This window comes from Mustela lutreola, chromosome 14 (assembly GCF_030435805.1).
Source record: "Mustela lutreola isolate mMusLut2 chromosome 14, mMusLut2.pri, whole genome shotgun sequence".
Classification (NCBI taxonomy): Eukaryota; Metazoa; Chordata; class Mammalia; order Carnivora; family Mustelidae; genus Mustela; species Mustela lutreola.
Window position 1 is genome coordinate 37,193,096 of NC_081303.1, and position 23,725 is coordinate 37,216,820.

General features: G+C 44.0%; 1 protein-coding gene across 1 annotated transcript in view; it reads right to left on the reverse strand.

The window, feature by feature from the left end:
• DNAH14 (dynein axonemal heavy chain 14) overlaps positions 1-23,725 on the reverse strand; it is a 320,474-nt gene that overhangs the window by 36,085 nt on the left and 260,664 nt on the right. The window contains exons 67-73 of the mRNA XM_059145622.1: positions 21,148-21,449; positions 16,312-16,718; positions 16,044-16,233; positions 10,085-10,321; positions 8,069-8,154; positions 3,916-4,072; positions 2,830-3,040 (exon numbers count right to left, since the gene is read on the reverse strand). Coding sequence (XP_059001605.1) covers positions 2,830-3,040; positions 3,916-4,072; positions 8,069-8,154; positions 10,085-10,321; positions 16,044-16,233; positions 16,312-16,718; positions 21,148-21,449 — 1,590 coding nt within the window. The remainder of the gene's footprint in view (positions 1-2,829; positions 3,041-3,915; positions 4,073-8,068; positions 8,155-10,084; positions 10,322-16,043; positions 16,234-16,311; positions 16,719-21,147; positions 21,450-23,725) is intronic.

Below are 23,725 nucleotides of genomic sequence, written 5' to 3' on the forward strand. Positions count from 1 at the left end.
ATATTAGACACTCATTTCAAAAAACCTTGGAAAAATGACAAATTAAGAACAAAATGAAATATTCCATGGGTCAAATCTGAAACTGAACCTGAAAATAAATGATGGTGGTAACAGAGGACATTCCACTGAATAAAGCAAGAATCCGTGACAGATACAAACAAACCAGTGAATAAATGGGGGAAAGGGGACAGCAGCGGGGAGGGAAGCCCCTTCCTTAGGGCCGGACATCATTTGATATATTTAGAGAGAACTGTGGAGTTGGAAAGGCACCATTTGGCAAAAACAGAGTCCCAATTCAGTCAAACATTCTCAGTGGCTGCTCCGACTGGTGGGTGAAAGCTTGAGACGTTTGCCTGCTCGGAAAACCCTACAGGCGCTGATGCCACTTCGGCCAAATGAGCAAAGTCATCACCAGCAGTGGGATAGACGGACATCGTGTGCCTCTCAGTAGGATGTAGCAAGGACGACATGACATCTCTTTGGTGGCATTCCTGCCGCACCGGCCTCGCCATCACAGAACCGAGGGAAAACAGCGGACAAACCCAAACAGATGACATTTCACAAAGGAACCGGCTCGCGCTTTTCGCAAAAACGTCCAAGTTATGAAAGACAAAGACTGAGGAACATTTCTAGAATAAAGAGGATTTAAGAGACCCAACAACTGAATTCAATGAGAAATCCTGAATTAGAACCTGGACCAGAACTTTTTTCTTTTTTTGCAGTATAAGTTATGCTTGGGTCAACAGGCCAGACAGGTTAAGTCCTGAGGGTTGATCAGTAAGTGCACTCAAGCCTGCAGGGTCAGGAGACAGAAGCTCCGCAATTCACTGTCCGTGATCTGGAGAAAGTTACACATGAACGAGTGAGCAGTAAAGGCAGGCCTGGCTAGTGTTAACTGTGGGGAAGCGGAGGTGATGGGTTTAGGACAATCTTTGTGTTATTCTTGCAACTTTTCTGCACGTCTGAAATTATTTTTGTAAAACATGCAAAAACTGAAACAGTAAAAGCAAACAAACAAAGAAACCCGGTACAACAAAAACCCAAATGCAGAATTAAACTGGAAAACAAAAATAATCTAAAATCTCAGTAACTAGGTGTAAGTAAACTTTTTTCCTTTTCTGTCTCTCGTCTCTCTTCTTCAAAGATTTATTTATTTATTTTAAAAAATGAGAGAGAGAATGAGCAGGGGTGTGGGGCAGAGGGAGAGTCTCAAGTCGGGCCCAAGAGGGGGCTCAATGTCATGACCCTGTGATCACAGCCTGAGCCGAAATCATTAATTGGCCACTCAACAGCTCCCTCTCTTCTTTAAATAAAAATATTATGCTGCACGTGCTGTGGGTAACCTGCTGTTTTTCCTCTTAGCAATATGTTGTGTTAATATTTCCTTAACTCTCAAATGTAAGAAATTCGCTTCACATTTCTCTCTCCCACAGTAGGCTGTTGGGTGATAGTCTTAAACATTTATAGGCTTGATTTGATAAAGAAGTATGAATTGTTCTTAATTGTACTCTGATTATAAAGAATGCTTTTTAAAAAAACACATTGTTAATTACCCTTACGAAGTCTCTGAAGTCCTGTTCTGAAGGATATTCCTCCAGTTTCTTTAGAAAGCTATATCACTATCTGCCGCTTTTTAAAAAAGATTTTATTTATTTATTTGACAGTCAGAGACCACAAGTAGACAGTGAGGCAGGGAGAGAGAGAGGAGGTAGCAGGCTCCCCACCAAGCAGAGAGCTCGATGCGGGGCTTGATCCCAGGACCTCAGGACCATGACCTGAGCCAAAGGCAGAGGCTTAACCCACTGAGCCACCCAGGCGCCCTGCTATCAGCCATTCTTGTTACTGATACAATGTGTCCGGTCCATAGCCAGTCCCTCAACTCTAGAATGATTCTTGGCAAATAGGCCGGTGTCCTAGAGACAGTTTGTGAATGATCAGTGATTGAAGGACCTGGTGGAAGTGGTGCCGTCTTCCGAAGTTACCACTATTGAAGCCATACAACCAAGAAGAGCAGAAATGCGAAGCTGGAGAGAAAACTCCAGAGCACAACTGGTTCTGACTTTACTAATTTACAGCGTTGCTGGGGCGCCTGGGTGGCTCAGTTGGTTGAGCATCAGCGTCTTGGTTTCCGCCCAGGTTGCGATCTCAGGGTCGTGAGGTTGAGCCCTGCGTGGGAATCTTTCCCCTCCCTCTCCCTCTTTCTCTGCTCCTCCCGTGGCTCGTGCATGCTCACTCTCAGATAAGTAAATAGAATCTTAAAAAAAAAAAAAATGAAACATGGCTAATTCTTCCCTCAAAGTGAGAGCAATCGACGTGCAACTTCTCCCACTGCCAAGAAAAAGGCCGAGCCTCAGAAAGTTTCTGCCTGAGCAGACAAGCCTTGGGCAGAGGCAGCTCAAGAAGGTCAGAGCGAGTATGAACCGAAGGCCATAAAATAAATGACCGCTGGGAGGAGGCATGTGAGCTACTACATTCTGCTCTTTGGAGTCACGGAGAGTATTAAAACCTATCATTTTGATCCACAGGTCCGGACAGATGTGTGGCCGTGACGGCGTCATCTGTGGAGAGGGAGGGTTTGAGGAGATGAAGGACGTGAAGAAGGTGATGGAAAGTGAAACTCAGAGAGGCTTTGTTTCCCCTAAAAAAAACTGAGGTATTTCTTAGTGCACTTCTAAAGATCCTGGAGAAAAGAGAACCTGCAGAAGAAAGCTCAGCTTCCGGAGCGGCCCAGCACATTACTTTACCTTCGCTTAATGTGACCGTTTCATCTCACCTCAATTAACTTCTGATCGTTAATTGGATCCCTTACAAATAATGTAAAGCTCTTACGATTCGATGATAGTACACAGCCTTGGCATAAACGATGCTGCGAGGTGACAGTTCTGCAGGAAGACCCACTGTGCGGCTCTGGGGAGCGACTTCATGATGATCTCCTCTGCCTTTGCAGCCTGGCCACGGCCCAGGGAGATAATGGTCATGTGACTTTTTCCTCCTTTTAACTCTCGTGCAAATTTCAGGACAGTGTTGGTGAGGTCAGTCCCTGCACAGCAACATAGAAACGTATACACAATTATAACCTCATTTTATTCCCTCTTGAAAACATACTGATTGATTGATTGAATGTGTGTGGAGCCCAATGCAGGGCTTGAACCCACAATCCTGGTATTAAGAACTGAGCTGAAATGAAGATCAAGATTTGTTAACTGGTTTAAAACTTCCTTTCTTCCATTGTATTGTTTAGAGAGTGGATGTGAGGGCTGGAGCCCTGGCAGCCATTCTGGGCCATGTCTTTAGGAAATGGACAGCAGCTACAATGAGTGTGTCAGGTCCAGAGAAGCTGCTTTACATAAAAGGTTACAGAGGAGGAAGCCTTTACATGGATGCACTTTCAGAAGTTTTATTGCCCAATAGAATCAAAGTTTGAATATGGTGAATTCTAAAGACATATTTGATTTAGAGATGACAAAGAACAGAAGATAACAAAATATTTTGCTTAGGGTCTGTGGGACAAAGACAAGGGAAAAGCATTTGGAGTTTTGAGGGACACAAGGCCTGGGCTGGCAGGGTCACCTTCTGATGGTGGGCTATATATATATGTTTTCAGGAGCCAACAGATTAAAAGTTAATAAATACAAGGGCCATCCCAACTTTCAGATCAATAATACGTGTTTAAGAGATATTTTTTGCACAGAAAATTAGCATGGATAAGTTTTTCCATGGCTATGGATCTGGAAAGTGTTATTCTTTGTTCTTTCACATTTTCAGAAATGTTCAGTCTTAATATTATTTGAAGTTTTAATCAGTGCCTTTCCCAAAATATTTTACTAAGAATGGGAAAATATTTTAAACATAAAAATACCTGACACAAAACCTTTTTGTCTACACCTTTCGCTGAGCATGGAGCAGGCATCTTACCAAGGGAGTGAATAAGGATCAGCGGAGTTCTGGCGTTGGATTCCTTATACGACTCTTTCAAATTAATTCCGGTTCTGGGAACATATTCATTTCCCATTTGTTCAGTTATAAACATTTTCACTGAATTCTTTAAATGTTCTGGTTGAAGAATTTTTATCTAAACAAGAAAGCATGGCAGAGAAGGTAAATTAAAAACCACGCAAGGAATGGGCCCTGTGGTAAACAGAACAAAGCAAGAAGCGTTCATTATCCACGTGGTCGGGGTTTTATGCTGCTGGTGTCGGGCACACATCATGGAGGGTGTCAGTATGCGGCAGGGAAGCCGCCACCTCGGCTTCTGGTCCCTCCTGGGAGCCAGGGCCACCCCGTGCCACTGTCCCTATCATACTCTGACAGAGCTCTTGCCTTGGATGTAAATATCCCTGGTATGGTCCCTGATTCTGTCTGTAAAGACAGACTTTCCCATGGGCTTGTTCCTGCTCTGCTGGACGTGTCCGGAGCAGAATGGAAATCAGGACGGCACAACCAGAAGGCAACTCACTCCTCCAAGAGTGACACGGAGATAAAGAGTGCTGCGGATGGAGTGCATATCCAGAAAGAACCCTAGGGCTGAACGATTCTGGAAACCGTGTACATGTGGTAAGTAGAGATTCAGGGTCCCCTGGAAGAAATCACTGCAAATCTTGGAGGAAAGACCTTTTCCCTGAAAACTGTTTCATACAAATGACTTACGTGCTATTTATGAAATGACCGTGCATTCTGTCCTCAGCCTGAGAGGCGCCATCATCTGGGGCAAGACTGACGCGGCGTGTGGATCTGTGTGGACGCCCGACGATGAACCGTGGGGAACTGCCCCTTTTACAGTTGTAAACTGCCAAGCGCTGGCAGTTGCACTGTTCAATGTAAGATAATGATCACTATGTCAAATTCTGCTCCTTTCTGTTACTCCTTGAAAAATGAACCTTAATTTTATTCGACTTAAATGCAGCAGGTCTTTATTTTTAGATGAAAACTGGCAGCACACAAAGCATGTGGGGTCTGAGAGCAGAGCTCGTCCAGCGTGTCCACTCACTGGAAGGGCTAGCCTCAGTGGAGGGCACCGGATGGTCGGGGTGGTCCCGGCCGTCACCGGCACGCTGCTGCTCCTCCCTTACTTCTCTGATGTGAAGCCCTGCGGAGTGGGAGAGCAAGCAAGACCGGCAGAAATGGCGTTGTGCTGAACTCAGTTCTGCTGACTCCTTTTGAGCAGTTATGGATAGTTCTGGAAATTTTCCTCATGTCCCCTCCCCTTACCCCAGGCTTTGCCATCTTTCCCGCAGAGCTGTTGCGATGGGGAGCAGTGCGTGGACTGGTCCTTGTCCTCATGGAGCTCTGTGATATCATCCTGGCCCAGGTGGAGCCTTCTTTCTGATACACTGTAACTGAATCTCTCCTGTGGCAATCTCAATTTCTGACTCTTACAGGCCAGACCCTGTTGCAAATATTCTAACTCAGTTTCTTTGTAGGTGCGTTTGACCCTTTATCAGACGACGTCTTCTGACTAGAATCATCTGGAGCTTATTGGGGAAAGGTAAGGTAGCACATTAACTTTAAAAAGTTAATCTTGCTGTCAGCATAATACACACTGGCTCCATAAAATTCAAGTAATACAAAGAGCTAGAGATTGGAAAATCGAGATCCTGTTTTCTGGAAAGCCACTACTACCTTGCGCACATTGGGGAGCATCGTGCCATCTCCTCTCCTGTTTTCTTGGCTGGGGTTGTGCTGCACAGACTCTGCAGTGTGTACAGCATTTGTCAGCTAATGCAGCTGAAACATACGCTCATGTCACGACGGGGTCCATAGTCTGCAGGCAGAGTGGGGGTAGCAGTCTGTCCAGATGGCCAGGTGGGTAACATGAATTAGAGAAGCAGATTGGACAGAATGAAAACAATTCTTCTCACGAGGAAAACAGAGCTGGAACCATGGCGCTTGCTGGCAGCTAATGGTCACCATCCCTGTGAGGAAGTGCCAGCAGTGATGGACAACTGTGGCCCATGAGCATGGAGCACAACCATGGCCCAAGACCATGGCATATAACTGTGGTACACGACCGTCGTGCATGACCGTGGCCCACATCCAAGGCACAGCGGTCCTCAGGGCAGACACCGTCAGCTCCAACTGTTGCTACTGCCTACAGACCCGCCCAGCATTGCCCCATCTTTTACTTTATCAATAAAAGCTGGAAATAGGGATTTTTTGGGTGAAATCTCTCAATTTGCACATTTCGGCTCAAAGGAAAAAAACAACACAAACCAAACTTGTACACCCATGTTCACAGCGGCAGTATTCATGACAGCCCAGGTGGAGCGGCCAGTGTGCACGGACAGACAATGGATAAAGGAGATGTGGTGCTTCCACAGCCTTGAGCAGGAAGGAGACTCTGACGCCTGCTACCACATGGATGGGCTCTGAACACCTGTGCAGAGTGAACGCAGCCAGACACGGAAAGGTCTGGCTTCCAGATCTTTTCCCAGTGGGCTGGAATCGTCCACTGGCCCCAGAAAGTAGGGCGGTACCTGCCAGCGTCTAGCGGGAGGAAGGAGTGGGGAGTTACCAGTTCGCAGGTACAGAGCTTCTGTCTGGGAGGGTAAGAAAGTTCTGGAAAGAGAGAGGGTGGTTGCACGACACTGGGAATGTACTTCATGCCACTCCATCTCTCACTCAGAATTAACAGAGGTTACTACGATTAAGTGAAATTATTTCTATTTTGCCACAGTAAAACAAACAGGAGACAGCTCACTTAAGATGGAAGTGTGCACAGAGTTTTAAAATCGTGTGTGCTGTCTTCGTTCTCTTTACTCGAAGACTCTGAAGTCTCGTAAGACAGGTCTGCAGAGATTCGAGCCCATTTGTCTGCGGATAGATTACACTTAAATCATTCCAGAAAACAAAACAAAGTGAGGTGTCTGTGAGCCAGATGCGATTTCGGAGGACAGTCTTTCTCTGGAGTGAATTTTAAAGTGTTACAAAAATAATATGTAGGGCAGAAATCGAAGGGTGGCCGGCTGTCCAGGCTGGTGTTCGTGTGAAGTCAGGGCCGACAGGGGCTTCTCCCTCTCTAAACCAGATGGCAGATGCAGAAATAGAAGATTTTCAGGTGATGAGGGTAAATCCAGGACAGTCTCCCTGTGGGAAGTAGTGTTCCTGCCGGGAACCTCCTGGCTTTACAAACGCTCCTGGCTTCAATCCTGGCTCTGCCAGCAGTCTTCTCTCTCTCTCTTTCCTTTTTTTTTTTTTTTTTTAAAGTTTGATTTATTTATTTGAGAGATTGAGCATGCATAAGCGGGGGTGGGGAGCAGCCGAGGGAGAAGCAGGCTCCTTGAGAAGCAAGGAGCTGGATGCAGGACTTGATCCCAGGACCCTGGGACCGTGACCTGAGCCAAAGAGACACTTAACCAACTGAACCACCCAGGCATCAGAGCCATCAGGCAATTTCTAAGCCTTGGCCCCCTAATTCTGTGAAGTGGGAAAATAATCAGAGGTTCCCCCAAGATTATTGTGGGGATTACATGAAACAATGTCTGTGAAATGCTTAGCACGAGCTAGGCTTTAGATGTTTTAAGGAGCTCCTGAATGACACCCGTTTGCATCCCCAGCTCCCTAACACCTCTCCGGGAGCCCCCCTCCCCAACCTTGCTATTGTGAAGCAGGAACAGTTAGGTAAAATGTCACCTTTATTAACGGTGGGGGTGATGGATGTGCTTCCTGATAGGGGCCCTTGTAGGCCAGGTCTGTGCCTGCACGGCTGACAGTGGGAAAGCAGAGGGGGGGTTGGAGGCTGTCTGCAGAGACAGGCGAAGGCCCTGGGCCACCATTCTCCTTCATCCCTCACAGGTACCCACTTTCCAAGTCCTTCTCCTCTGGGGGGGCGGGCAGAGTGCGGGGTCAGAGCGGGGCCAGGAGTGCCACCTGACTGGAGTGTGAGTGCTTCCCTTCAACACGAATATTGTTTAAGTTACTGTTTAATTTAATAACATTATAATTAATAATATTGTTTAAGTACTGCTTAAGTTAATAACTTAAACTGTTGTTTAAGTTAATAACAGTTTAAGATACTGATAAAGGTCTCAAAACATATAGAATATCACTGTTTTCTCACAGCACATCTTACCAAAATAAGTCTCTGAAACGGAGTGAGTTTCTCCCAGGGGAAATTCACAGGACTGCATGTTTCTTCATTTTCATCCAGAAGTTCAGCTAGATATAGTTCAGAGAAAGAAAGGGAGATGAACAATCAAGTGCCTTGAATCACTGAAAGACAGCATAATGAACTTTAAAACTGTAGTTTTAAAAACATACCTTATTTCTTACTTTTTAAAAGAATTTATTTACTTTAGAGAGAGAGAACGTACATGCACAGGCAGGTTGGGGGGCAGAGGGAGAATCCCAAGCAGACTCCCCACTGAGCTCCCGGAGTGGGGCTTTGACCCCACGATCCTGAGATCATGACCTGAGCCGAAAGTAAGAGTCGGACTCTCAGCTGACAGGAGGAGCAGAGGCAGGCCGACACTTGACAGCCTGCTCCTGCACATGTGAGGTCTTCCCAGGGAATATAAGCTAATAATTCCAGAGGTTAGAAAGTTCTTGTCATAATCTACCTATAAAAACATGGTAAATGAAAATCAGATGGAAATGCAACAAGACTCTCAAAGAACTGAGCATCACACAGACCTGTGTTTCCAATACTGTCCCTCTTACGTGTACAATGCCAAGTCTCCTCACGGACCTGTTGTTTCTGCCTCTTACCATCTCCATGTATTTTCCCCATGTCTAACTTTAAACAAGGTGGATTACAGAAATAGCTTTTTTGAAAAGGACTAAAATAGGTTTGTTGATCTTTAAAAAAAGTCCACGATACACGAAAATCTAGTTCCAAATTGATAAATCAAATTTTTATCCCCCCCAAATAAAAAGATCTTCACTTTACAAAATAATGACCTAGAGAGAAAACTCTAGGGGAAGAGGAGAACTTCTTAGTCAGAACTGGAAATCGGGAAGCTATAAAAGAAAGAAAATAGATATAATTGGCCATACGGACATTTCCCCATTGCCTGGCAGGAGCAGTATAAACGAATCCCAAAAGCACTGGCTGATTTTTAAAAATACTTGATTGAACACACTGGCATCTTTAACAAAGCAAAATGTTAATTATCTGTTACACCAATAGGGTTCTTACAGAAGGCCACAAAAGAATGAATAATTCAGGGCGGCTGGGTGGCTCAGTTGGTTAAGCGACCACGTTTGGCTCTGGTCATGATCCCAGAGTCCCGGGATCAAGTCCCGAATCGGGCTCCTGGCTCCACGGGGAGTCTGCTTCTCCCTCTGACCTTCTTCTCTCTCATGCTCTCTCTCACTCTTTCTCCCAAATAAATAAATAAAATCTTTAAGAAAAAAAGGAATGCATAATTTAGTAGAAAAATGCACTGAGTACATGAATAATTAAGTCCAAATGGTCTACAAACATCTGAAAATGTACTTAAAACGTGGTGCTAACTAAAGAGTAGTGGTCCAAACTAAAGAGTAGCGTTTTCAGGTTGGCAAGAGTTCAGAGAACACCAAGCCCCTGCTGGACCAGGAGCAGTCATGTACTGTGCCCGGCACTGGGAACTGTCCGGCACTTCCGGGAGAAGCAGGCTGGCAGCAAGTGTTAATGCGAACGTTGGGAGCTTCTGACTCAGAGGTTACATTTCTGGCTGCTCAGCCCGGAGACATGCTGTTCCTGCAAAACTCGATCCTTTCCATCTTTCTGATGGCAGCAGGGGCGACAGGACAGGGGAGGGAGACAGCAGGAGGCAGCGGGGGTGGGGGTGGGGTGGGGGGGTGGCGGGCAGGGCGCTCACTGGGAAGATCCAGGAAGAGTGTGGCAGAACAGCAAGCCATGTGAAGTGACTCTCGGTCCCCAGGTGATTTTTTGAGCCCCCCAGCCCCCCATTGCGCGGGTTGCCTGCGCGCTGGTGCGGGATGAAGCCACAGTGCGGGTCCCCGGTGGTCGCCTGGCCAGGCCGGGGGAACCTTGCTCACAGCACAGCTGCGCTGCTAACACACTGAGCCCCGCGTGCAAGCCGACCGTCCGCGTGCACATGTGCAGGACTCGGGTAGGCTGAAGAAGACACGAATGCTCTCTTACTTTCCTTCGGTGATTTCTCACTCTCCTCCACTGAAGCATTTTCTGGAGAGAAAGGGATGGTCATCAGGCTGTACGCAGCCTTACTGGCTCTGAAAGCATCCCACTGGGGCACGTTGGACAGAAGGGACTTGCACAGGAGAGCGAAGGGCTCCAGCTCACTACCGACGTACTGGCACTGTCTCCACTGGGATTCCGAGAGCCAGTGCAGGTGCCCATCCCTGCAGGCGTCATACATGCCTACCGGAGAAGGGAGAGGACCACGGTAAAAGAGACGATTGCCTTTGCATTTCAGTTACTCGTTAAAGGTAGTTAAATAAATACCCGTTGTGGAGGAAAACCCGTTTTACATAAAAATTACAAGTATTTCATTGTGGTAAAAACACGTCAACATCTACCTTCTGAGCAATTTGTTTGTGTTCATCAGTGTTAAGTACCTTCATGTTGTTGTGAAACAGATCTCCAGAACTTTCCCTGCGATTCTGAAACTCAGCCCCGTTCAACGGCCCTCCCCAGCTCCTGGACACCAATCTCTGTCTTACTCTCAGTCTCTATGACTTCAACTACTTTGGATGCCTCAGGTAAGTGGGATCACAGAGTCTCTTGTCTTTTTGTGACTGGCTGCTTTCCCTCGGCCTCACGTCCTCAAGCATCATCCATGCTGTCACGGGCGCCGGGGGTTCCTCCCCTGACGGGCAGCACGTAATACTCCCTTGTAACTACCCACCACCTCGTGCTGATCCACTCCCCCGCTGATGGACACGAGGGCTGCTTCCACCTGCTGGCGATGTGAACAGAGCTGCTGGGGACACGGGTATGCAAACTGCACTCGGAGACCCTACTCGGTGACCCTAGATCACATGTTAGTTTTATCTTTAATTTTTTGAGTAGGTTTCATACTGTTCTCCGGAAGAGCTGTATCAGTTCGCTTTCCCGCCAACAGTGCACGAGGGCTCCGATGTCTGCACCTTCGCCAGCACTTTATTTTTCTGTTTTGTTGCTGTTTACAGTAGCCATCCTAATGGGTGTGGGATGACATTTCCTTGTGGTCTTTTGATTTGCATTTCCTAATGAGTAAGGATACTGACTGTCTTTTCATGGGCTTGTTGGCCATCTGTAGATCATCTTTAGAGGAATGTCTATTCAGGTCCTTGGCCCATATTAAAATTGGATTGATTCTTTTTTTTTTTTTTTTAAAGATTTTATTTATTTATTTGACAGAGAGAGAGCACAAGTAGGGGGACAGGCAGATGGAGAGGGAGAAGCAGGCTCCCTGCAGAGCAGGGGAAGCCCCATATGGGACTCGATCCCAGGACTCTGGGATCATGACCTCGCCAGAGGCAGTGGCTTAACCAACTGAGCCACCCAGGTGCCCCAGGTTATTTAATTCTTGTTGAGTTGTCCAAATTCTCTATATTTTCTACACATTATCTCCTTTTCAGATATATGATTTCAAATTGTTTCTCCCATTCCATAGGTTGCCTTTTTACTCTGTTGATTGTATCATTTGATGTACAGAAGTTTTTTTTTTTTTTTTAAAGATTTTATTTATTTATCAGAGGGGGGGGGAGAGCGTGAGCACAGGCAGACAGAATGGCAGGCAGAGGCAGAGGGAGGAGCAGGCTCCCTGCTGAGCAAGGAGCCCGATGTGGGACTCGATCCCAGGACACCGGGATCATGACCTGAGCTGAAGGCAGCTGCTTAACCAACTGAGCCACCCAGGCGTCCCCATGTAAGTTTGATACCGTTCTGTTGGTCTCACTTTACTTCGGTTGCCTGGGCGCTCATTTCGGATCCAAGACACCACTGCCAAGTCCAGTGTTATAAAACTCTTCCCTTATGCTTTCTTGAGATTTATAGTTTTAGGTCTTATGTTTAGATCTTGAATCCATTTTGAGTTTATTCATGTATTTGGGGTAAGATAAAGGTCCAATTGTGTTCTTCTGCACATAGATACTGAGTTTTCCCAGCACCATTTATTTGTTAGAGATTGTCCTTTCCCCATTGAGTGCTCTTTCCATCCTCTCTGAAGGTCACTTGATCATATATGTGTTAATTTCTGGCTCTCTGTTACATTCCACTGGTCTATTTACCTGTCTTTACGCCCGTACCAGGCTGTTTTATTGCAGCTTTAGAGTATAGCTTGAAACCAAGATGTATGATGACTCCAACTTTGTTCTTTTTCAAAATTGTTTGGCTATTTGGAGTCCCTTGAGATTCCATATTATTTTAGGAAGAATTTTTTATTCCTGCAAAAAGTTCTATCGGGATTTCGTTAGGAATTGCACTGAATCTGTAGATCACTTTGGGTTAGTATGGACATCTTAACAATATAAGGTGTGCCGATCCATGAATGTGGGATGTCTTTCCATTTATTTGTATCATCTTCAATTTCTTTCAGCAATGTTTTATAGTTTTCAGTATAGATGTCTTTCACCTGCTTGGTTAGGCTTATTCCTAAGTGTTTTATTCCTTTTGATGCTATCACAAATGGGACTGTTTTCTTAATTTCCTTTTCATATTATTTGTTGTTAATGTATAGAAATGCATTATATATGTTGTTAATGTATAGAAATGCATAACATAGAAGTGTATCTGATAATGTATGTTGGTTTTATATCTTGCAACTTTGTTGTATTGGTTTACCAGCCCTAACAGTGTTTTCATGGACTCGAGAGTTTTCAACATATAAGATCATGTCATCTGTGAACAAAGATAGCTTTACTTCTTCCTTTCCAATTTGGACGCCTTTTATCTCTTTTTCTTATTTAGCGCATATGGTAGAACTTCCATGTTAAAGAAAAAAAAAATGGAGAGAGCAGGGGACATACTTGCCCTGCATGAGATCTTAGAGAAAAACTCAAGAGTTTCACCACTGAGTGGGATTATTAGCTGTGGATTTTTCACAAATGACTTTTATTGTGTGGAGGTCGTTTCCTTGTATGTCCAGTTTGTTGAGTGTTCTTAATTATTGAAGAGTTGAATCTAATAAAATGCTTTTTCTGCATCAGTTAACATGGTCATATGATTTTGTCCTCATTGTTAATGTGCTTATTACATTGATTTTCTTTTTTTTTTTTTTTAAGATTTTATTTATTTATTTGACAGACAGAGATCACAAGGAGGCAGAGAGGCAGGCAGAGAGAGAGGAGGAAGCAGGCTCCCTGCTGAGCAGAGAGCCCCATGCGGGACTCGATCCCAGGACCCCGAGATCATGACCTGAGCCGAAGGCAGCGGCTTAACCACTGAGCCACCCAGGCACCCCTACATTGATTTTCTTATACTGAGTCAACTTTGTATTCTAGGAATAAATTGCACTTGGTCATGGTATATAATGCTTTTATTATGCTATTGAATTTGGTTTGCTGTATTTTGTGGAGAATTTTGACATCCATAGTCATCAGAAATTTCAGCCATCTTTTCAGTATTCTTTTCTTATAAAATCTTTGGCTTTGGTATCAGGGAAGTGCTAAACAAGCCTAGAAGTGTTCCCTTCTCTCTCTTTCTCTATTTTTTCTTTTTTTGGTAGAGTTTCAGGAAAAGTTGTGTTTATTCTTTTTAAAATGTTTGGTAGAATTTTCCAGTGTAGCAATCTAGCCCAGGCCTTTTCTCTTTTGGGAGATTTTTGCTTACTTAATCAATCTCATTAGTTATAACGCTGTTCAAGTTTTCTATTTCTCCATGATTCAGTCTTGGTAGATTATACATTCCCATTTCTTCTAGCTTGTCCAATTTGTTGGCATATAGTGGTTCATAGTGTCTCTTATGATCCTTTTGATTTTTGTGGCATCAGTTTTAATGTTCTCTCTTTCACCTCTGATTTGAGTCTTCTTTTATTTTCTTGTTAATCTAGCTAAGAGCTTGTCAAGTTTATTAATATTTTCAGAAAGCCAGCTATTAGTTTTACTGATTTCTAAATTTCTTTAAATGTTCTATTTTATTTATTTGTGCTTCACTCTTTGTTTCCTTCCTTCTGCTAGCTTTGTGGTTAGTTTTTTGTTTTTGTTTTCACTAGTTCTTTGAGAACTAGTCAGGTGAGGTTGTTTATTTGAGACCTGCTTCTTTAAAGTATGCATTTAAACTTATGAAATTTTTTCTTGGTACTGTTTTTGCTCTATAATTATTACATTGCATTTTAATTTTTATTTGTCTCGAGATACTTCCCTTGTAATTTCTTTGACCCACTGGTACTTTAAGAGTATGTTGTTTAATATCCACATATTTTTGGATTTCTCATGTGATACTGATTTCTAGTTTCATTGTCAGAAAAGCTAATTTATATGTCAATCATTGTGCTTCCTGTTTAGCGTAAGAAAAAATTGGAAACCCAAGTCTCTAACTTGACAGAGTGGTTACATAAGTTTTAGTAGTCCATTCAAAAATTGGAATGTTGTGCAGACATTAAAAAGTCTTAAGTATATTTATTGACATAGGCAGCTACTTTTGATATGTTATTAATTTGGAAAAAAGGAAGTCTGTATAGCAAAGTCACCTAAAAGAATATACAAGAATAGTCCTCTATGCATGTATGTCAAGTATATATATATATATGGAGGTAAAACACACACAAATATTACTAGTGATTAATTCTAGATTGTGGGATTACAGGAGATTTATTTACTTTTTTCTTATCTGTAGGTTGGAATGGTTTAATAAACACAAACTGCTTGTGTAATAAAAAAATGGAAGCTATTACATTTTTTCTTACATATAAGAAACATTACATATGTTTCTTAAAACATACTGGGGATGTTTTTAAGCTTCTAAGTGCAGTGGATGCATTGTGAGCTGGCTTTTGTGCTGCGTGACCTCATCTCCTGGTCGCAGGTGGGTGGTTCAGGAGAAGAGTCCTGACAGCGCTTAGTCCCGACAGACCCGGAGTCTGACGGTTAGGCCCAGGGCCTGAAAGCTGCCAGATGTTGAGTTAACAGCAGTCACTGGTTCGTCTCATGTTGGTGCTCATTCATTTTCCTTGCTGTTTTCTGAGTTACCCCAGAATCTTTCAAAACGTTTTTATTTTTATTTTTATTTTGGTTTAAGACAGTGAGTTATTGTTCTGTTTTTGGCAAGCCAAAGAATCTTAGTAAACTCCCAAGAGCATTTACTGACTCAACAATCATTTACCAAACATCTACTGTATACCAGGCTTTGGTGGAAATAAAAACAAACAAACAACAAAACTATCCCAATGTCTGGTATCTTTCCAGAGCAATTCTTTGATATTTCCATTCTGACTTTACTGTTTGCTAATAGTCTCAGGACACGGGGCAAAGGCTACTACTCTAAGCCACCACCTTTCCTCCTCAGTGAGAATGTCAGACTACCTTTAGCTTTATATATTTTTGTGACTTAAAATTACGACACAGAATAACAATGTGAATGTACTTCACACCACTGAACTGGATGCTTAAAAATGGTGAAAAAGGTACATTCTATGTTATGTGTATTTTACAATTAAAAAAATAAATACACTTAAAAATGTACGACGCAGGAGGATTTGAACAGAACCAACATGTAGTTCTTTCTGCCTCATCATTTTGCACAAGTGTGGTTTTGTGGTTCAAACTTTCTGGGAATTTTCCTAAAACACTACGGGTGAGTACAGTGAAGGGGGCAAAGTTTCACTCCAGCTGGTATTTAATCAACGTGTGTGTGCCCATGTGTGCTTCTGCACATGTGCACATGTCCCTGAAATCTAGCATTGGGTGTTCTGTATAGACAAGGATTACAATAACCTCAGCAAATGCTATTTACTCATTCATCCAGCAATTACTGAGTACCAATCATGTGCTCAACGTGTAAGGAAACAGCAGTGACTTAAACGTCACACCTGACCTCAAGCTGCTTTTAGTTCAACCCAAATAGAAGCACCAACTTGGAACACCTTAAAAATCTCTCCGTGTTTTTCAGAGAAACATTTTTCATGGTTTTTTTGGAACCCAGAGCAGTACCTTTTACTTACTATTAAGTTTGGCCTGGGGCATCACACCTTTACTATTTATCAATAGGGCAGAATGTAGGAAGAGGTCCCATTCCTCCTCTGGTAGGGATCCGGGCTCATCACCTCCATTAGCATCATTTTGCATGACTGTGATGCAGAGCCAGAAGGAGAAGCAAAGTTTATGCTGGTTAAACAGAGCTGGAGAGACCACCTAGGGGGAAAATAGAGCGTTAGACCAGCCCAGCTCCATTGAATCCATGTGCAAAATACACGTGCAAGGATGTCTCACCTTAAAAATACTTCTGGTCAACACATCGATTGAATTTTTAAGATGTTTCTGGGAGATATTTTCCTCCCTTTCTAACTTGGGTTCTTCTGAGAGGTCTGTAGTATCAAGGGTCTTCTGGGGTGTGGGGTCAGGCTCTTCCTGTTCTTTGCTTCCGGAGACAACTGCTAGAAGGAACGCCTGGCGAAACCAGTCCAGAGAGAACTGGTACGCGCAGCTGACCCGGGCGAGGCCCGCCACGAGGAAGTAGAGCAGGGCGCCCCGGGTGGCCAGGGGGAGATAGTGCTTGCGTGTCTCTTGGATCTTACTTTCTGCTTTTTCTGTTGCTCTGATGCGCTTTGAAATTTCATTTGAATTCATTTTGATGTTTCTTAAGATGTCTACCATTTCCTCATCATCTAACACACATTCTAAAGACAAACAACAACAACAACAACAAAATGAATTTAAATAAAACCCATTGGAAGTTAAATGCAGTTCCTTCATTCTGAAATCTTTCTGTAAGAGTTTTTGACTTCTGGTTTTTTGGTGGTTTCATGCGGGCAATGGGTGGCTAAATGAAGACCAGTCATATTTCTGAATAATTGGGTTCAGAGCACACCCCCTATCTCTACTTTATATTATTTTAATGGGGCGGATGTTATTTTCTTTTTAAGCACATGATAAGTAGCCAATCTGTCATAACGAATGACCCACCATCCACACAGACAAGGAGACAAAATTTCCAGAAAATAGCACGTGAACTCTGATATTTTCTATGGTTTTCTATTTTACTAAACAATAAAGTTGGTAATGATCAACGACATTGATTTCTCATTCCACAAACAGGTTGAAACTTACCTTTTGAAAAAAAGCGCTGCTTCATAAACAGAGTAATTCTCTCCTCCTCAAATATTTAAGACGGTTCTCCTATTTCCATTATAAACTCTACTATTTTATGAACATTCCCATTTTCCTCAAGTGCTTTTGTTAATGGTATGATTTATAGACTCCTCACTATCCTTGATGCTTATCCCGAGCACGTTAGTTTGAAAAGAGCCCTCTTTGAAGTGTGATAAAGGCAGAAAGAAACACAGATACCATTAATTGTCCTTATAACCTGCAGCCCACCACAGAAGATTTGAGGCAGGCTGCAGGTACGTTTCCTCCAGAAAGTTCTGTCTTCACCTTCATGGCTTGCTGGAGGAGAAAACAATGTTGTTTTGACAATGGCAAGGCCTCCAGTGTCCTGAGGGTCTTCTTCAGCATATGAAAATCCTTTCTGGACTCTCCTTAGCTCTACTTTCCACAACGCCAAGGTACAGAACCAGTTGCTCCTCACAATCCCAGGACAGCAGCTCTTTCTGCCCGCGGATCCTGTCCCTTGGCTTTAATAAAATCACCATTTTGCACCAGAGACGTCTCAAGAATTCTTTCCTGGCCGTGGGCTCTGGACACCATCAAACCTCACCAAAAACCTTTAAAAATTACATCCGTATCAAGAACTAGACACAGCTTCATATGATCACTGTAAGGAGTGATGGAATTACATGCCCTGACCTGGATACCATATTCTGCTTGATTTTAGTGACGCTTTCTAGTAATGTCAGGACCTCTCTCTGGGCGACTTCTGAGTCCCCACCCCACCCCACCACTCCCACGGGGAGCAGGCAGCCTCACCAAAGATATACTACAAAGAGAGCAAGGATGATCTATGCTACTAAAACTTGGGAAAGGGAAGGAAAAAACATGCAGCAAATCGAGGAGTCTTTTTTCTTCTAGAATTATTAGATTTTATTTTTCCCTAGTACTCTTAAAAGCTTAGCTTCACCATGTAACAGGCCAGACTTCATAGAATAACAACTCTTTCCCAGGCTATAACCCTTTGAGGAGAATTTATCAAGTATCATGGTTCCAGGATGTTTCCACCCCAGAATTCTAAACCAGTTACAGAATCCATATCTTCTTAGGATTGGAATTGGAATCAACAATCTAGACACACGTAACATAATTAAAAGAACACATAGCACACTGTTTTCCTTCCCTTGTGGAAGGCACTTCCCCCTCTTTTCCCAAAAGGGTTTGTTGTGAAGAGATGTTTTAAGTATCACACTTTCCAAGAAACCTGTCTACCAGTTCTAATTCTTGGCTCAGAGGAAGATACTCCTTATTCAAGAAAATTTAATAAATATTCTGTGCTAATTGATCTCAGCCATGGACAAATTAAAATTGTTTTACTTTACACCTGACTAACCTTTGCTTTCAACACCTCCTCTTTGCAAAACTCAAACCCTATCTTTAAAACACAATTTTCATTACGACTTGGGAGAGCACGGAAGGCCTAGGAAGGGAGTTGGCTTTTATTTTGCAGGAGGACATTCTGAAAAGGGCAGAAGTCATTGAGTGGAGAAATGGCAAATGTTCCTCTCATTCTGATACCTAAAACACTTGTAAGGCCAGGACCTTTCTGGTCCTGAAACTATAATAAATTACAGTGTTTTAAGTACATTCAAAATTTATATTACTCTTTAATTTCTTTCCCCTGAGTTTGGGTTCACAGTTCGGAAGAGATACTTTAAAGAGGGAGGTAGTGGGCGGGAGTGAGGAGGAAACTGTTTATGTCTAGCAGCACCGGGGGATAATAGAAAACATCTATCATTTTGATCTCAGATAACATTTATCTTTCCCCCTTGAATCTCCTAATGTAATAGGAGATGATCATTTTCCCGTTTTTTTCTTCTTATCTGTATGGACTCTCTCTCTCTTATTATATCCACGCCAGTATTTTCACTATTCATAAAAATAAACAGCCCTCCAGAGACATGCTATTAAATAAAGCCTTCAAAGGTGGGATTGTTTAGATTTAGAAGAGAGAGGCTCAACTGAGTAACTTATTCCTACAGTCATTAGGAAAAGTGAGCAAACCTTCCAGCACCCATGACTACTACTGCCTTTTCTCCCTGGACGTGGTTTATTTAAATCATTCCTATCAATGCTGGCGTGGACTCTAAGCTCTAGGCTCTCGGAGATCCTACCATCTAACATGGGTGGAGACACTGGTCCGGGTCTCGGCTTCCAGTCTGACGATGGGCTAGTGGAATACCGCTTCATCAGATGCTCCTGGCAGGGAATGCAAACTCGCTTAGGCTTGATACTTGAAGAGGCAGTTCGTTTGGTGAGCAGGCATTACAGAAAGCACTCCAGGAGTCTATTTAGTTTTTTCCAAGAACAATTTGTATTATAACTACTACTAGTAAAAGGTTAGTCTTTAAAAAAAACTGACTCTCCCATGAGGCACCGCTGGTAGGGCATCGGCACCAAAGGCGTATGAGGGCTTCCAGCGCTGACTGGGTCTTATCACAAACAACTTTCCTTTGTCTTATTAAATCTATCTTCTGTTCAATTTAGGCAAAAGTCACAACAAAACATGTATTTGTCATAGAGTGGTTCCTAGAACAGGAGAGGCTGTACTCTCCAGTCTTGTGAGACCCACATCCCTGTGTGCCCTGGGTTTGCTCCCTAAGGGGTGATCATTCATTCCAACCTTCCCAGAGAAACAGATGTGACAACCTGGTCCACACAGCCTTGTCCTTGTCTTGTCATGAACGGAAGCATGGCTCAGCCGTGTGTTACATAGGAATAGAGTATTAGGTGTAATTACAATAGGAAGGCATACTGTCAGATCCTTAAGAGGGAATGAAAGCATCTGAGAGACTTTCAAGCCTCCCCCGACCCAGGTCACCAGTTAAGATAAGTGAGAATGGCAGCCTACCGCTAGATAGAAAGTATCTGATCACAGACAAGTTGAGTGTTGAGAGCTGAGATGCTGTGAGGTCTTCCTCCCCATCTCTGACCTAGAGCTCTGAATAGGGTGTTTGTGTGTGTGTGAGAGAGACAGAAAGCGTCTTTTGTTATGTTAATGAAGTGACACTAGTCTTCTAAGACAGTGACTCCCACCAGAGGGTTAGCCTGGAAGCCCCCCCATCTCCCCCACTTGGCCCCACGCATCGCTTTCACCTGGCTGTTCCAGTTTCATCCTTTCAGAGGAGACCAGTAATCTGGTGAGCAAACAGGTGTCTTGAGTTCTAGTCTGTTAGTGACCTAATCAAACCTCAGGACAGGCTTTGCTGGAACTTCTCTCTGGAACCCATCTGTGGGGACGGGGCTGTCTGGTCGCACTGAAACCTTAAGGGGAGGGCGAATCGCATGCCTTTCTGGGTAGATCATGTCAGGATGGGGTTGAGTTGTGGGACAAACCTTGTGTCTGAGCACTGCTTGTTAGCATTGGGGGATCCTCACCCTGCATGCGGAAACTGGATATCCAGATAGGTCAGTACGACCGGAGAACTTACCATGCTCTGGAGTTAGTTGTTTAGAAGTTACATTGTTAAAATTTAAACACTATGGTTTCTTAAATGTTTCTTGTGTTGAGGAAGGAAATAATTCCTATTGCTATTTTAATAAACACCATATTTTAATGGGATACATCTGAGTAAGTCACTGGATTCTGTCCTGGGATATTTTAATTATTAATACTTGAGGAAAACCTCATCTTTGGTCTCTACGTTCTAACTTGATACATATAATGGATGTCAGATATAGGACAGAGTGGTCTCCGTGAGATTGGCCAATGTTGGGGGTTATAAGGAGCTCAAGCCCAGGTAGGAACGTAGGAACATCAACATCTACAATGTTTTACTTTTAGAAATGGGGTGTTTCACCCCCATTAATCAGTTATTTGGTGGAGAAGCGAATCTGATATTTTCGGTACCAATTCAGAATATGGTTCCTGGAGCCTTTGCTCTGTCCTTCCCAGAGGTATGCAAAGGTTTCCTAATGTCACTAAAGACCTCTACTGACCTTGTGCATTCTGTAGTACATTCAATGTTCTTTCCTCTAGTTCTTCAAGGGTCATAGCATCAAGGGAAATACTCGCCAGTAACTGCAAATGCTGATTTTCTAAGTAAGGAACTTCCTGAGTTAGTATGGTAGATAGGAGCTGATCCTGCAAACTTTGGAATGTTAACGTGAAGTTGATCATGGTAACAAAGTTATACACCGGCGGAGGAAAGTGGGGGTTGTTGATTTCTGTAGATATGTATAACCTAGAGGATGAGAAAGGCACCAGTTTGTCAAAGGTGCTGCAAAGGGAAGAAATGAAACTTGATTTATTAAATAATGGAAACAATAGTTCTCTTGGAAGTAAACCAGGTTAATCTTTAAGTGTGGCTGAGCTTGGTACACAGGAGAGCCTCTCACTTCATACCGCATAAATACAGTTGCAATTTACAGCTTCACGAAACACAAGCGTAGATGAGTCCCTGCTATGTTTGGTGGAAGCATCCGGACAGGGGAAGGTAGACCACCAGCTGGCAGAGGCTCTGACTCGCCCTTAAGCGTTGTCAGCGCTGCAGTGTTTGCCATGGGTGAGTGAGAGTGATTGAGAGCCCTGGGGCGGGTGTGAGTAGAGGGAGACTGGCCTTCTCTAAAGGGATCATTCCTGCTGCCGCCTGGAGAGTGTCCTGGGGTAGAAGGTTCTGGGGGAGAAGGAAGCCTGGAGACTGGTTTGCATGTGGAGTCTGGAGTGGGCTGGTACGGTGAGCGGGGGAAGCGTCAAGAGTGGTTCTGGGTCTTGCTCAGTCTCCCCAGCAACTCAAACCCGCAGGGACAGTTCCTCGGCCCGTTTTATAGGGTGGAACTGAGGCTCAGAGAGGTTCAATAAGACTCTCGCATCCCGTGGCCACACAGTGACTGAGGGGGTACCTGTGTCCAGTCTGCCCTCCACAGGAGTGCCCCCCACCCCGCCTCCTCAACCACACAACCAAACACGGGTACCAGGAGGGCTGTTTGGCAAAATGTTACTTCATTAGCTTTTCCTAGAGCTGTTGCTCAAGCGGCTAACGTTCCGCGAGAAAGGGTGTCCTGTGGGACGCTGAGCCTGGGGCGGGGGTGGAGGGTGGGGCTTTTCCATATGAAGAGGTTTTGGGTCCTTGAAAGAAGAATCCTGTTTGTTTAACCTAGTGCTTTTAAGAAGTGTGGGATCCCTTTTCTGAATGACACCCTAGAATGTTGTTCTGAGGAACATACTTTGCAAGACGGAGGGAGGCTGGTGAGGAGCAAGGCTGCGGAGCCCGGCCCGGGGCGAGGACCCACTGACCACTCGAGCACTGTGTGTGTTAGGGCCCCTGTAAGGCTGGAGAGTGCTTGGGCTGGAGACCAGTAAACGCACCTTCCAGCTCCCCTTGCTGATGCCTTGCTCACGCAGTGGGTTGCCCATTGGGAAGTAAACGGCAGAATGAACATGTCTGGCCACACAAATGTCTTATTCCCTCAGGATTTACATTTTTGTGATAATTAGCTCCGACTCTCTAAAAGAGCTTTGTGACGTTGACGGGCGGGAGGGTTGGGGTGGGGGCTGTATTCTATTCTGGAAGGTCCCTTACTGCTGGGAACATGGATACAGCGTTTTTATCTGCCCAGGCAGAATCTCTTTCTGCTCCGGATAGCCAATATGGATTTTGTTTTTTTTAAAGGAATAGCAGCTTTTGCTGCTGAAATAAAATGTTAGGTAAACAGATCCACTGGAGTTCTTGTGGATCAAGTGGGGCCAGGCTTTGCACACCTTCAGGGGACTTCCCATGGACCCATGGGTCTTATCAGGAATAGCATGAAAAACACTGGTTTGGAAACTTGATAAAGAAAAGTCAGTTCTTAGGGCGCCTGGGTGGCTCATTGGCTTAAGCCTATGCCTTAGGCTCAGGTCATGACCTCAGGGTCCTGGGATTGAGCCCCTCATCAGGCTCTCTGCTTGGCAGGGAGCCTGCTTACCCCACCTCCTCTGCCTGCCTCTCTGCCTAATTGTGATCTCTGTCTGTCAAATAGATAAATAAAATCTTTAAAAAGAAAGAAAGAAAGAAAGAAAAGTCAGTTCTCCATTCCCTGTACTGATGAGTACAACCGGAAACACAAATGAACAAAACATTCAAATGCAATCCCACTTTTTCCTCCAGGAGAAGCTTACCAGTACTCAAATACAGGCCTTCAGTAATATTTGTCTTAAAAAATACAAACATCTGACTCAATTTCACTGTGAGAGACTTTACCTTGTAAATGGAGTTTCCCAAACAGTCATTTTCTCCCACCTTTAAAATACCCCTTCAGCTTTTGTCCTATCTCTCTCTGCTTCCCTTATGGTAAAATGTCTTGACAGAACTGTCTGGGGGAGGGGTAGGGGGAAGGGGAGAGTTGTTTGTTTTCGCTTTCTCAAATTAAATTAAATCAGTTGAAAAGACAGAGCATTTAAAAATGTGTATCTGGGGAACCTGGGTGGCTCAGTCGATTGACCCTTGGTTTAGGCTCATATCACGATCTCAGGGTCGTGGGATCGAGCCCTGTGTGGGGCTGTGCTCAGTGGGAAGTCTGCTTGAGATTCTCTCTT